We start from the raw sequence: 15,029 nt of genomic DNA on the forward strand, positions 1-15,029 counted from the left end.
CATAGTGCTTAGAGCCATTTTTTTACTGCAAATTTGTACGTCAATCTGGTGATTCAATCCGCTGCGCTGCCAATTGCGAACAACACGCCAATGGGTGTTTTCCAACATGATACCACTCGCCTACATACCGCTCTACAAACGAAGGTTTCCGCGGGCGGTGTCAATAATGATTAAAATTCTTCTGGGTGTTGTACTTTTGCGTCATTGTATAAAATACTTTAATTATAAACTTAAAACCAACGTTTCGACTGTATTACTACCGCTTATATTTTTCGTGTCACGACAGATCCGATGATGGCAGTTAGTGGAAATGTGTAATCAGAATCGGAAGTAATAAACTGCGGCAAAGACTGTAAACATTCGTAAGTAGCAAGCACAGGCAAAAAAACTGTTTACACTGAGTTAGTCCAGGAGTGGCCTGCCCTGGAAGCCGTCGGGAACTTACTTGTAACCGATGTTGAGCCAGCCCTTGCCCATGTGGAAGTCTTGCATGGAACGCATCTTGGCTTCGCAGTCGTCGCTGGTGTTGCAGGCCCCCGGAATGTACGTGTGGTGGATGACGACGAACGGCACCGGCGTGCGCACCTTCTCCACGGCCAGCGGCGGTCTGCCGCCCCATCCTTCACGGCTCACCAGCGGCGGACACACCGACGGGTCGCCGTCGACTGCAAATTTCAACTTGTCGAGAACACACGTTCTGAGCGAGTCGAGTTGCTACGCTGCGTCCTCGGTGTGAAAATAACCGGGGAGGGAGATTCGAACCTCTGCATCCCGAGTTCCCAGAAAGCTCAGATGTTACAGCGCTTCGACGTGTTTAACTAAGGGCTAAAAGGCGTAGGGCTGACATTGTTGCCTGGTTGGATAATCGTCTTGGGCTCCGGAAAAAGTATCGGAAGTGTTCAGACACAGTATCTTTGCTACATGTGCACTGCTTAACGGAATTATTCAGTACTGGTGAGAATTACTCGAAAATAATTTTGTTTACAAACCCGTCTGGCAAATTAAAGCAGACTGGGACTCGACCCAGAATCTTGCCTTCTGTGGACAATGCTGTTGCCAAATGAGCTACCCTGGCACTTATTTTGTGCTTGTTATGTTTTTGTTTGTTAGTAAGACGACTTTAGGAAGCGGTGTAGCACCCACGACACACAACTATTCCTTCTATGACAACAATTGTAATTTCAGTTATTATAAATAATTTTTCGGCTCATCAGCGTCCATCTATTAATTTTTTCTCAATCGCACTGAAAATCTTAATTAGAAGCGTATTTTCAAAGTCTTGAGCCCATCGACCAGTTTTGATGCCATCCTACAACTCTTCCCTGTTTTGTGATGATCTTCTCATCTCTGCTTCTCTGCTGTTACACCTAACACGGCCAGCAATTTCTTCACTCTGCTGCTCCTTCCAGCGGCAAGTTGGATGCTGTACCAAATGGCAACTGACTCGTTTGTTCTCCTGGCGACTATTAACCCTAAATAGTGTAGCAAAGGTCATTCGATGAAGGCCGTCGCCATATGCCCTTTGGTGTACTACTTGTATTTCGTATCTTACTGGGTCACTTAATTTTCAGTGTTCTTACTTCCATAATATAGATTTTCCATGATTCACGTTACTTCCATGCAATGCCGTACTTCAGATATTGTTTTCGGACACTTCTTCTTCAGTTCTATTCGAATATTTGATGATACTTTCATTAAAGAAAACCATACATCCGTCAGTCTTATGATACATCTCCTCCTTGGATCGTGCTGTGTAGTCTTACTTTCTAGACAGAATAGTTTGACTACTTCCACTGCCAATTTTTATGTTAAACAAACCTCTCTTCACCTTCGAAATGCTCCACATCACCATCGTTTTAGGTTTTTTTTAAAATCGTAAATCCATATTCTGAGAGAGATATATTTGGTGGTTTAAAACCACAGTGCTAGAGTCTTACTGATATCTGAATAGTCCTGTTACAGACACGAAATTGCAATCAATACTTTTTGCGGAGCAACACACTATGCAACTTGTATTGAAACCAGACCACAGTTACAAAAGTCGGGAAACATGAGAGAGAAGTAGTAGTTGAGAAGCGAGTGAGAGAGGGCTCTTAGCCTCTTCCCAAAGTTATTCAGTGTGTGCATGGGACAAGCAGTAAAGAGAACCAACGTAAAACTTTGGAAGGGATGCAAAGTTTAGGAAGTGAAAAAAGTCTTGAAGGGTTGCCTGTGGCATTGTAGTTCTGTCAGAGGCAGCAGAGGACTCAGAAGAGCAGCTGAACGTAAAGGATAGTGTCTTGAAAGAAGATTATAAAATGAACTCAACAAAAGTAAAACAAGGGTAATGGAATGTACTCGAATCAAATCAGGCGATGGCGAGGGCACTAGATTAGGAAACGGGCACTAAAACTTAGAGATGAGTTTTGCTATTTGATGATGGCCGAAGTAGAGGGGATGCGAAAAGCAGAGTGACACTGGCAAGAAGATCATTTGTGAAAGAGCTAAATTTTTTAAATTGTAATACATCGTAGATCTAACAGTTCGGAAGTCACTCCTGAAAGTATTTTTGTCGAGTGTAGCCTAGTAGAGAACGAAAACCTGGTCAAGAAAGAAATAGAAACATTTGGAATGTGGTGCTACAAAAGAATGCTGAAGATTAGATGGGCAGATAGGATAGCAAATAAAGGGGTACTGAATCGAATTGGAGGAAAACCGAAATTTATGGCACGACTTTACTAAAAGAATGGGTCGATTGATAAAACACATCCTGAAGCATCAAGTAGTCATCAGTTTGATAATGAAGGGATGTGTGTGTGTGTGTGTGTGTGTGTGTGTGTGTGTGTGTGTGTGTGTGTGTGAGAGAGAGAGAGGGAGGGGGGGGGGGGAGTTAAAAGTTGTAGAGGGAGACCAGGGCATGATACGGTAAGCATGCTTAAATGCATGTAGGTTACAATAGTTATTCGGAGATGAAGACGCTTGCACAGGATAGACGATCGTAGGGAGCTACAAACCAGTATTGGGACTAAAGATCTAACACACGAAGCACATATGACATCGACGTATATACACTCGCACCGAAATCTGCAGTCCTACAAATTCTGAAAGTTATGGAAAGCTTACTATACCCAGTCGTCACAAACTTTCATTATCGCTTTCAGTGTAGTAGTCTTCGAAGCCAGTGCTTGCTTGGTTAGATACTCGAAATACAATTTAAATTTATATCATTTTATTGCACGTGAAGTGCTGGGCTTGGGTTTGATGCACACACAGTGTAATTAATTTATTGCGTTACTAAATGTGAAAATTTAAAACTGTGTGTTGGACCGTAATATGAACTAGAACCGGGACGGCTGGCTTTCGCGGACACTGCTTTAGTTATTCTGTTACCAAGGCACTTCTCATGGACGGACTGAAACCTGGAAAGTACCAAAGAGCAACCAGAGAGATCTGAAGTAGTCCGTGAGGGAAGCCGTGGTGGTGCAGTTCGATGGCGCAGTCCCGTGAAAAGAAGGCATCCTTCTTAAACACATTTTTTTATGTTCAGTTTCATCCTCGATGTAATTCTGACAAAATAAACATCTTGTTTTGTTTCATGGTGGTCGGAAAAGCGCTTGTTTTCAGCTTTCATTTGATTCAAACAGTTTTTCTTAAACATAGAGCATACTTCCGAGACACGTGTTGAAACTTCTGTACTTTTTTCTTTTTCTACTTTGTTGCGTACCTAACATCAGGCATCCGTGTTCCACTGCCGCTCCAACAAAGAGCCTTAACTTGTCACACACAACGCAGCATGTAATCCCCAAAAGAGAAAAACAATGCAATGTTTCAACTGTTAACATATTTCGTGTGGCATCTGTATCGAAGAAAAGACCTAACGAATGATAAGCAAAGATCTTTCGTCGATCGGTCTAAATTTAAATACGCAATTTCCAATAGCATACTACAGTAACGATTCTGAATCCAGCACAGGTTCTTCTACACTGGTTTGTGTCGTCCGAGCCGTTAATGAAAATGATGCCCATATAAATACATGTTACACAAAGTAGTTCTAGGCAGTGTTAGTTATCCTAATCTAGGAAGAATTAGTTACAGATTTATCAGATACAACGATTTAACATCTACCTTAAATTGGTATAATTTTATCCATTTAGTCAATCATTAGTAACTGTATTGATCATGCATGATGATGGACGTAAGCAGCACCACTGTCTATTGTATGAAAGGCATGTTTAAATAAACAAAACCAATAGATGAATGCCTCATCATTTCATCATCATAGTAAACAGGTATCAGATGTTAATTAGTCGTGGCTATTACGAATAAAATTTCTTATATCAAAAAAGCGTACCTGTTTCATTTATCTTCGGAACGCCTTCATCGTTCAACATGTGCTCTCCTAGTGTACCGTTCCGTAACGTTGTGTTGCGCCTGAAACATTGAACAAGAGAAGCTGAAATCTTGACATAATTGTTGTGTATTTTCTGTCGGAAAAGCAACAACTGCAATCTTTTGAGATTTGGTTGCCGATGGAATGCCATATAAGGCAACATGTCTATTTACTGTTGGTATAACGGCAATGTAAAAACCCAAGAAAAACTGTAGTCGTTAATTTCCCCTATGACGTGCAGCTTAATTTTGTGGCTTAATTATGGAATTCTCCTAGGTAGACTATTCGAATTTCTGGACGTGAATGTTTGAGGAGGAGGAAGTGATTAGAGAAATTGAAAAGTAAAATGAATAGTTTGAAGTCGGATAAAATGAATTATTGAAGTGCGGTGCCAGGGAAAACACGATTTCTGATTAGGTGAGTACAATGTGCTGGACACGAAATCAAATGTGGTATGCAGGAATAGGAATAGCTCTAATAATGAACAAGATAAAAAAAAAAAAACGCGTCAAATCTATGAAAAACATGGAGAACAGGTTATCGTATTCAAGTCAGCTTCCACAACATTAGTCAAATGTTTATATACCTACTAGCTCATAATATGATGAAAAAACTTAAATAATGTATAATGAGGGAACATGAATTATTTAGGTGGATAAGCGAGATGAAAATTTGTGATGGGGAACTAAAAGTCGTTAGTACGGAAAGGAAGAGAAGGAAAAATAGTAGGAGAAAGATAACTGGAGGACATCAATGAAAGGGCAAGGAGCCAGATAGAATTTTACTCGGAGCACAATTTAATCATTGCCAACACTTGGTTTGAGAATCACGAAAGGAGGATGTATACACGTTAGAGATTCAGAGATAATTACGTGATGGGAGATAATTATGTGATAGCAAGACAGAGATTTCGACACGATATTTTAAAGTGAAAAGCATACTCATGCGAAGATCTGTACTTTGACCTAGAGTTATTTTTATGAAATATGGACTGAAGAATATAAAACCGAGCGAGGTGCCGCGGTGGTTAGTATATTGGACTCACATTCCGGAAGATGATGGTTCAAACCCGCGTCTGGCGATCCTGATTTGGGTTTTCCGTGGTTTCGCAAAATCGCTTCAGGGAAATACCGGGATGGTTCCTTTGAAAGGGCACGGCCGACTTCCTTCCCCATCCTTCCCTAATCCTGTGGGACCAATGACCTCGCTGTTTGGTCTTCTCCCCCTAACCAAACAACCAACCAGCAGAATCTAAATGAAATGGAACCTGTGTAAGTAAAACAACCGGAGATTGTTGAGAGTTTCAAAGGGAACACTAGACAACGTTTGACTAAAATAGATAACTCTCAAAGGTGGAAATACTGGAGGCAGCAGACGAATAATTGGGCAAAAGACAAGGCAAAATATGAAGCCGACATGGGGGAGGAACGCTTGAGGCTCAGAAGAAATGTAGGAAGACACACCCACATGCAGATTGGATGTATACGGAGAGATGAGCTTTGACAATGCTGACAGAAACTGTCTTCGAAATTTAGAAGTTATCAGTGATAAGAAAAGAAGTGGAAAGTTATCTGCAGCTTATACAGGAACCAGATTGCAGTTAGTCGAACGAGATGAAAATTGGATGTAACTGAGAAGGGAATGAGATAAGGTTGTAATCTATCCTCGCACACTGAAGCAACAGTAAAGGAAACCTAGGAGAAGTATGGCGAAAGAACATATTATTTTACGGTTTGGGCATCCACAAATTTTAAAAATTTTTTCAAAAGACTATTAAAATCTTCTAAAAAACTTGGAATTTGGAATTTTGATGTATCATCTCGTAACCATTCAATTTAGGCGGTTCTGCCAACAAGAATGCCATCCGAAAGTTAGGAAACCATGTATTTTAACGAACCAATGTTAAATTAGTTACATGCGAACATCTGAGAAAGTGATTAAACCATCGCGAAACGGGTTGTGTGTGATCCTGTTATAAAGGAATTGCTAACCGCTTATACGGCTACCAAAAAGTTTTTAGAAGATTTTACAAGTTTTTTTAGTTAAAATACTTTATTATGGTGCAAGAATTGAAGTTCCTGGAAGAGAGAGAAAAATTTTGAGGTTTATGATGGCATGTAGTCTTGCCTGAAATTGCAAAGCTCTTGATAGAAGAGTTGAGCGGAATGGATATTATCTTGAAAACAGGTTATAAGAAGAATTAAAGTTAACAACGTTCTTGGCTCGTAGTCGCATGAAGTCAGATAATGCTGGTGGAATTGGGTTAGACAGTGAGAAGCAAAAAAAGTGGGCGAGTTCTGCTTTTTTTTTTGGTAAAATTACTGGCGACAGCAGAGAAATGCTGAAGATTCAGTGTGTAGATAGTCACTAGCGAGGAAGTGCTATATCAGATTGGAAGGAAAAGAGCTTTGTGAAATGTCCTGACTAAAAGAAGGGATCTGTTTATTGGACACATTCTGCAGCAGGAAGGAATAGTTAATTTGGTGTGTCGGGGTAAGCATTTTAGATGTGAACCAGAGCCTGAGTACAACAAGCAAGTTCAAGTCTATGTAGGTTGCAGAAATTGTGTTGGAAAGAAGAAATTTGCGCAAGTACACAAATGCGTGGGGATCTGTTAAATAAGCCACACCAGTTAGCTTGTTACAATATGTATTGAGAAAGGAGAAAGAAATTCACGGGTAACACGTACGCTAAAATATTTTCATTCTTCAGTTTTTCTGTTTTCGACCTGTGTGGCGAAAAAGCGCAATTGACTAGGACTAGTGCCTAAAGGTGTACCATAGGCAACTTCGATCCACTGGAATAGATTTCGACTTCGTCTCGATTGAAAGTACAGCACAGTACATTAGAATACACAGCTTCTCTCTTCTATTTCTCGCATTGCGTGGTTATATTTCAGCAAAACATTTATCGTCGGCCATTTTACCGTAGAAGCAAATTTAGTCTCCTAGTATGAGTTACAGTTACTTAAAATTGTAGGGGTTTACGTGCCGCGTTACGTGCGTATTCGTGTACGCAGATGGGCTGTTGTAATTAAAATCAATATCTTGTCGGGCAATTTAGTTAGTTCCCTACCTTCTTTCGTGTTCCTACAGACATTCCACGTTAATTTTCTCGTAGGTCACGTTGTTCACGAATCACTAGTTCTGTGAAGTCTTTCATGTTACTGTCTTCTGAGCTAATCACTTCTTTGCGTGTTTCGAACAAGACGGCTCTGCGGTGAAACGATGAGCACAGATTGGGACGGAAAGAGATTTGATACCCGATAGATATTATTCACAGTTTCCGTGAAACATTCCGGCGGCCATCTCACTACCTTTTTTATCAGATGTAAGCGACAGGTGTTTTTTTTTCTTCTTCTGAACACACTTTAGCATCAGAAAAGAGATCCTACCGCCAGATCAATCATTATTGAAACAGGTAAGTATTCAGCACACATATTATTGTTGTGTTAAGAATAAGAAATAAATACGTTTGCACCTCTCACATGCCCGTGACCTCCGCTGTACGAGACGATGACGCTAACGCCGAAAAGTCGATTTTTATTGTGTCTGGTTCCTACGGTATCCATCCAAAGAGAACCCAGTAGATAATATTTTTATATGCACTCTGATAATCACACTAACAGTACTCGTTGTTTAGCCTCAGTTACGCATATGAACATGCAGTCGTACTGCTATATCCTCATTTTAACGCTTTTTTTAATTTTAGTTTTTGTGTTATACATTTTACTGTTACAACTATTAGACCAGCGTTTCAAGGTCCATCACATATCTCTTGGATTACTGTGCTGAGTTTTAACTACAATTTTTTAAATTATTGGTATCATAAATTAGCTGCGTATTTCGAGTACTAGACTGGCCATTCTAAAGAGTGCATACAACGTAAGCAGAAACTATCTAGCCTGCGGTGGAGACGGCGTTTATATTTAGGCAGAGCGAAGTCCAAATCCCATTTCAAGATCCAGATTACGTTTCCAGAAATTTCCGTATGTCGCTTCAGGTGAATTCTGGGACTGTTTCTTACATATATAGAGTGGTTATAGTTAAAACTTTGGCTGCTTGAGAGGAGCACCATGACAAACAAGTGACCGTAGCATAATGAAAATTTGTGGAAACATTTGTAAGGACGTGCGGTACAGAAATTACAAGTAAACCATTGAAAAAAACAAAATTTAATTTCTAGGTGAGACGGTAACATTTATTAATTCCGTATCATGTTTACTTTCCAGATTACAAGCGTTGTTCATTGTGACGACCTTCTGCAACCAAGAAAGCCTGGAAGCGCACTAGAGGTACCGTTCCACAATAATTTTACGTAGCACTTTACGATCGGTGGACCGTGAAATGATCAGCTGTCGTGGCATTGCTCGTGCACTGCTTGAAGATCGCACATCGCGTCCAGCATTCTCAGTCGTGATAACACCTAAGTACTTCGACAGTTTCTGGGAGAGTCGGCCGTCGGCCTATCCCAAGAGCAGTCCTCAAATCGCAAGTTAATTCCAACTTCTGAATCATGTTCTTCAACCCCGCTGTGGAAAGAGAACCTCTCCGTATTCCTTTAATGCCTGATAACTCGCGAAGAGCAGCAGCGCTACTGCTGGCTTTGTTGTTGGTTTTTTAAATTTTTTAATTATATATAAAACAGCTTTACGAGTAGATCGCAGCTTACCTCTTCCAGACCCATGTTGACTTGTCTGCAACTTAAATGCGCACTGATGCTTCCATTTCACTTGGGAAAAAAATGTTCTGGCTTTTCTTTATGTCCAAATGACTCATTCTCTGCGAACGTGCTCTTTTCCTGTTGGGAAACCATTTTATTCTGGGCTTCTTGGGTCTTACTACCAGGGCAACTGTCCGGACGTGAAATTTCGGCCTGGAATTTTTTCTGTCTTCTTACGACTTATTTATTACTGCTTCCCTCAAGCCTTTATTTACTGTGTGATCCATTTTAATGTTTCAGTTTTAGCTTTACTGCGACTTTCGTGTAATTCCACAACCTCATTGATCTGGATAGTTCATTTCTTCTAATTTGCCCATAGAATTTTAACATGCGTTTTTTCATATCCGAACAAATTATGACATACTCGTAATTTTCGATTTCGTTATCTGCTCTTAGCGCGTATGATCCTTCTTCACCAGAGTTTTGCAATCGTGTCATCTACATCTACATACGTACTCCGCAATCCACCATACGGTGCGTGGCGGAGGGTACCTCGTACCACAACTAGCATCTTCTCTCCCTGTTCCACTCCCAAACAGAACGAGGGAAAAATGACTGCCTATATGCCTCTGTACGAGCCCTAATCTCTCTTATCTTTGTGGTCTTTCCGCGAAATGTAAGTTGGCGGCAGTAAAATTGTACTGCAGTCAGCCTCAAATGCTGGTTCTCTAAATTTCCTCAGTAGCGATTCACGAAAAGAACGCCTCCTTTCCTCCAGAGACTCCCACCCGAGTTCCTGGACCATTTCCGTAACACTCGCGTGATGATGATCAAACCTACCAGTAACAAATCTAGCAGCCCGCCTCTGAATTGCTTCTATGTCCTCCCTCAATCCGACCTGATAGGGATCCTAAACACTCGAGCAGTACTCAAGAATAGGTCGTTTTAGTGTATTATAAGCGGTCTCCTTTAGAGATGACCCACATCTTCCCAAAATTCTACCAGTTAACCGAAGACGACTATCCACCTTCCCCACAACTGACATTACATGCTTGTCCCACTTCATATCGCTCTGCAATGTTACGCCCAGATATTTAATCGGCGTGACAGTGTCAAGCGCTACACTACTAATGGAGTATTCAAACATTACGGGATTATTTTTCCTATTCATCTGCATTAATTTACATTTATCTATATTTAGAGTTAGCTACCATTCTTTACACCAATCACAAATCCTGTCCAAGTCATCTTGTATCCTCCTCCTACAGTCACTCAACGACGACACCTTCCCGTACACCACAGCATCTTCAGCAAACAGCCGCACATTGCTATCCACCCTATCCAAAAGATCATTTAGGTATATAGAAAACAACAGCGGACCTACCACACTTCCCCGGGGGACTCCAGATGATACCCTCAGCTCCGATGAACACTCACCGTCGAAGACAACGTACTGGCTTCCATTACTTAAGAAGCCTTCGAGCCGCTCACATACTTGGGAACCGATCCCATATGCTCGTACCTTAGTTAGAAGTCTGTAGTGGGGCACAGAGTCAAACGCTTTCCGGAAGTCAAGGAATATGGCATCCGTCTGATACCCTTCATCCATGGTTCGCAAGATATCATGTGAAAAAAGGGGAGTTGCGTTTCGCAGGAGCGATGCTTTCTAAATCCGTGCTGATGCATGGACAGCAACTTCTCTGTCTCAAGGAAATTCGTTGTATTCGAACTGAGAATATATTCGAGAATCCTGCAACAAACCGATGTTAAGGATATTGGTCTGTAATTTTGAGGATCCATCCTTCTACCCTTCCTATATACAGGTGTCTCATCGGTTCCACCCGCAGTAATCTCACTTTCTCATAGCACAATCTCATATTGTACCAAATTTTATTGAAATTACTGCAGGTACTCCACAGCTGTGTTGACAGGCACGCGTAGCCTTTACGACCTGCACAGGTTTCTTTTCTTCGTTTCTCTTTCATCGGATTTGTATGTTGTTACGCCCGTTGCCAATTTGTAAATCTGTGTACTATAAAAGAGTTAGTGACGCTTTACGTGGCTAGCAGGCTCTGCGTAATTAAAGTTTCCACGTGTGTAATTTTATTTCATATAGCGAGTTGAAGAAGGGAACTGACATGCTGGATATGGTTCTATAGTTATTAGCGCCAGTCTTACGTCCGGTACTGAATTCTTTCAACTTATTTAAAACCGAGTTGTCGCAATGGCCGGTAAATAGCTTTCTTTGATTTAGTTCACAAATTGCAACACCTTCTAAAATCTTCACGCGAATTTCGAACGTACTTCTGACCAAGAAGTGATTCTGGTTTCATAATAAAATATTTTTTAAAACTTTTGAGTCCCTCTTTCTTGCCGGTCGGGGTTGAATTTCTAAAAACACTTCAAACAATCATTTCCTTTTTCTAACCTAAAGGCCAAATACCACTTTTCATAGAGGTATTTTTAAAAATGGTTTAATAGTTCTTTAATAATGATTTATTTTCAAAAAACTTTTTCACCCATTATTTCACTTCCTCAGGGACTGAATTTCAAAAAATTCGGGAACACCCAATTTTTTTTATTTCTGCCGAGAAGCCGAATTCAAAATTTCCTTAATAAGGACATATTTTCAGAAAACCGTTGAGCCCCTACTTCCTGCCCTTAGGGGCAAAATTTCGAAAAATCCCCTCTTAAACGATGTCTACAGTATAAGATCAACAACAGCCTTTCCAAATTTCAAGTTAAAACCCCTAACTGTTTTTGCTGGACGTTAATCAGTCAGTCAGTCAGGACATTTCCACTTACATGTATACAGATGTAGAACATCACTTCCTACCTGGAAAACGTGCAGCAGGGGCCTGACATTGGACTGTACCGTGAACATATTATGTTACTGTTGATTCCACAATATTCAAAGGTTGTAGACTGGTTAGTGATTGTTCTGATAACGTTTTACCCATAGGCGCTAGTGTTGGGGCGAAGACTGAAAATGTTTCTCTATAATTTGTACACTGTACTTACACGTTTAAAGACTTGTAAGTAAACTAAGTTTTTTTTTTCATTATAGATAGACATCATTCGTTTAGTGTCTAATGATATTTTGATAATTAAGTTACTGGCCAGTGCCTGGTGATATTTTAGTTCTCAACAAACACAGTTAGTTAGTTCCCTTTAAATTGGGACAATTTGCTTCTGAGAATGAGGTCATACGTACTCAGTGACACGTGTACCATTGTTGCCTGATGCAACGGAGGCGTTCAAGCAGTGCGTGCTGTTCTTGCAGTTGGCGGTGCTGACATTAGTTGGAAGAACTGTGCTGACATTAGTTGGAAGAACTGCTGCACATTTCGGAGTAGGGAAGCTGTCAGCGTCGCCTCCAGACTGATTTACTGCGTGACTCACGTTGACACCGCAGCTCCAGTTGACTGCAGTGTTTCCCCCGAGCAGATTCTTCGTGGCATTGGCAGTGCTGTTCTGAATGACCCCGACGATGCTGTCGAAGCCAGGCGTCTTGGTAGCGTTGGCTGTAGCGTTGTGGGTGACGCCAACGTTGCTATCGGAGCCGCGTGACAGATGGCTGGGGCGGATGGCTGCGCCGGGGCCAGTCTTGTTCGAGAGGCCGCCGACGGCGCTATCGTCAGCACTTCCCACATCTGTCCCGATTGTCGAGTTGAACAGTGGACCAGCTGTGGAGTTAAAAGACGCGTTATACATTTAACAAGCACTAGAGGAGAAGCGCTGATTCGGCGAGAGACGCCCATTGACAGAACTCGAGAGTACGTATTCAGCGTTTCCTGTTTCGCTGCTTGGCGAAACCTATTACGTGGCCTACACACACTCCTCAGCATCGTTTGACACGTCACCTGTCCTATGAAGATAACGTTGTTACAGGTTTGTTCATGAAGTAATGTTTAGTGTTCCGTCGATATTTCAGTACAGCAGGATGTTGATAACAGCAGGTACTCATTAGAGTGGTATGTTGGAATTATCTTTGTTTGTCGTCTATTTCGAGTGGCATACGCTCATCCTCAGTGTAACTTGCATTTACAGTCTTTTAGCAGTTGTCAACATTAGGAGGCTGAAGGCATAAAAACATTTTGTGGCAATGTATTTGAAAAGTAACAGGCTGCAATTATAGAAGCAAGAGGGAAGTGGAAGTGGTGGGAAGGGGCGGGGGGGGGGGGGGGGGGGGCAAGCAAACAAGACAAAATTCATGTGTTCACTGGAGTCAGAGCGACACATTTTCGAGGTTAGAGCCAGGTTACAGACGGACAGTCTTAAAAGAAACTAGAACTTAACGGGACAATAATACTCTGATCTGCCAGAATATTATGACCATCGACCTTACTACCGATATAAATCCGTCCATACAGTAGCAGCGTCACCTGGCGACGAGTAACTGCTAGTCGGACACACACACTCTTGTACATGTAGAGTCACTGAGTGTGCTGTCCGTGTGTGGAGTGAGGACGATCTATCTGCGTTTGACCGAGGGCAGATCGTGATGGCCCGGAGGCTCGGCACGAGCATTTCGAAAACTGTACGACTTGTCTTCAGCATGTGGAGAACCCCTAAATGAAACCACGTCCTGTCGACGTGGGGTTGGGCTGCCTCCCCTCATTAAAGACGTCGGACGTAGTAGACTGGGAAAAGGTAAAACAGGACAGGCGGCGAACTGTGGCGGAGTTAAAATCAGACTTTTAATGCTAAGCAGAGTACAAGTGTTTCTGAACACGCAGTGCACCGAACACTCCTAGCGAAGGGCCTCCGCAGCCGACGATGCATGTACGTGCCAGTGTTAACACCATGACACAAGCAACTACGACTGAAATGGGCACGTGAGCATCGTCATTGGACGTTGGCGCAGTGACAGAACGTTGTGTGTAGGTCTGATGAATCCCCATACCTTCATCAAGCCGCTGGGAGGACGCGAATCTGCCGTCTTCCAGGGGAACAGCTCCTTGACGCCTGTACTGCAGGACGGAGACAAGCTTGTGGTGCCTCCATTATGCCCTGTGGAACATTCACTTGGGCACCCATGGGTCCCATGGAGCTCGTGCAAGGCAGCATGACGACCAAGCTGTATCGTACACTGCTTGCAGACTACGTACGCCCCTTCATGACGATCATGTTTCCTGATGGCAGCGGCATTTTAAATAAGATACTGCGCCATGTCACAAGGCCAGGAGTGTGATGGAGTAATTCGAGTAACACAGTGGCGAGTTCCAGTTGATCTGCTGGCCTCCAACTCGCCAGATCTGAACTCCATCTAATACATATGGAGTGTCATAGAACGAGGCATCAGAGCTCATCGCTATAGGTGTTCTATACCTCTCAGAACACTGTGTAACGGCAGGGCTAGAGAAGTTAAATATCGCGAATTATAGACTAGAATCATTTTCGTGTATAGTTAACATGGAAAAAGGTGGAAATGCAACATTTTTAAGACTTGGATGGAAAGTCAAAAATGTTGAAACAAATAGTTTTTGCGTTGATCAGAACCTAGAAGCATTTGCATACGAGTTGCTACCACAGAATACTTCGCTAGTAGATGCAACAGACTACAGACCCCGTCTAGGGAACTTCCAGCTATTTGTGAGCGTTATTGAGCTACCTGTCAGAGTAGACGAAACAGTTACGGGTTTGTGGAGATTTGAATGTAGATTCTAAAAAGATACAGATAGGAAAAATTAACGAGAATCATTTTTGGATGTTTCCGTCTAATTTCATTGGTTAATTTTCCAACTGGTGTGCAGCAAGATTGCAGAATCCTGACTGATAATATATCTATAGACTGTGCCCAACTGGTAATCGAGTATCTGATCATGATCCACAATTAATGTAAATAAACAGTGAAGCACTTTACATCTCTAAGGGATGGTCATACAAAGCATTCAGGTTTGTTAATGAGACCAGGTTAGAGTTTTGAAGAGTAAGTTACATGAGGCGGCATGGATTGTGGTATACATAGAGAGAGAGACGCTGGTGTCAATTTGAG

General features: G+C 41.9%; 1 protein-coding gene across 1 annotated transcript in view; it reads right to left on the reverse strand.

Moving 5' to 3' along the window:
- LOC124711588 (peptidoglycan-recognition protein LC-like) overlaps nucleotides 1-15,029 on the reverse strand; it is a 64,121-nt gene that overhangs the window by 18,411 nt on the left and 30,681 nt on the right. Inside the window, exons 2-4 of the mRNA XM_047241737.1 lie at nucleotides 12,246-12,717; nucleotides 4,331-4,410; nucleotides 446-665 (exon numbers count right to left, since the gene is read on the reverse strand). Coding sequence (XP_047097693.1) covers nucleotides 446-665; nucleotides 4,331-4,410; nucleotides 12,246-12,717 — 772 coding nt within the window. The remainder of the gene's footprint in view (nucleotides 1-445; nucleotides 666-4,330; nucleotides 4,411-12,245; nucleotides 12,718-15,029) is intronic.

This window comes from Schistocerca piceifrons, chromosome 8, assembly GCF_021461385.2.
Source record: "Schistocerca piceifrons isolate TAMUIC-IGC-003096 chromosome 8, iqSchPice1.1, whole genome shotgun sequence".
Taxonomy (NCBI): Eukaryota; Metazoa; Arthropoda; class Insecta; order Orthoptera; family Acrididae; genus Schistocerca; species Schistocerca piceifrons.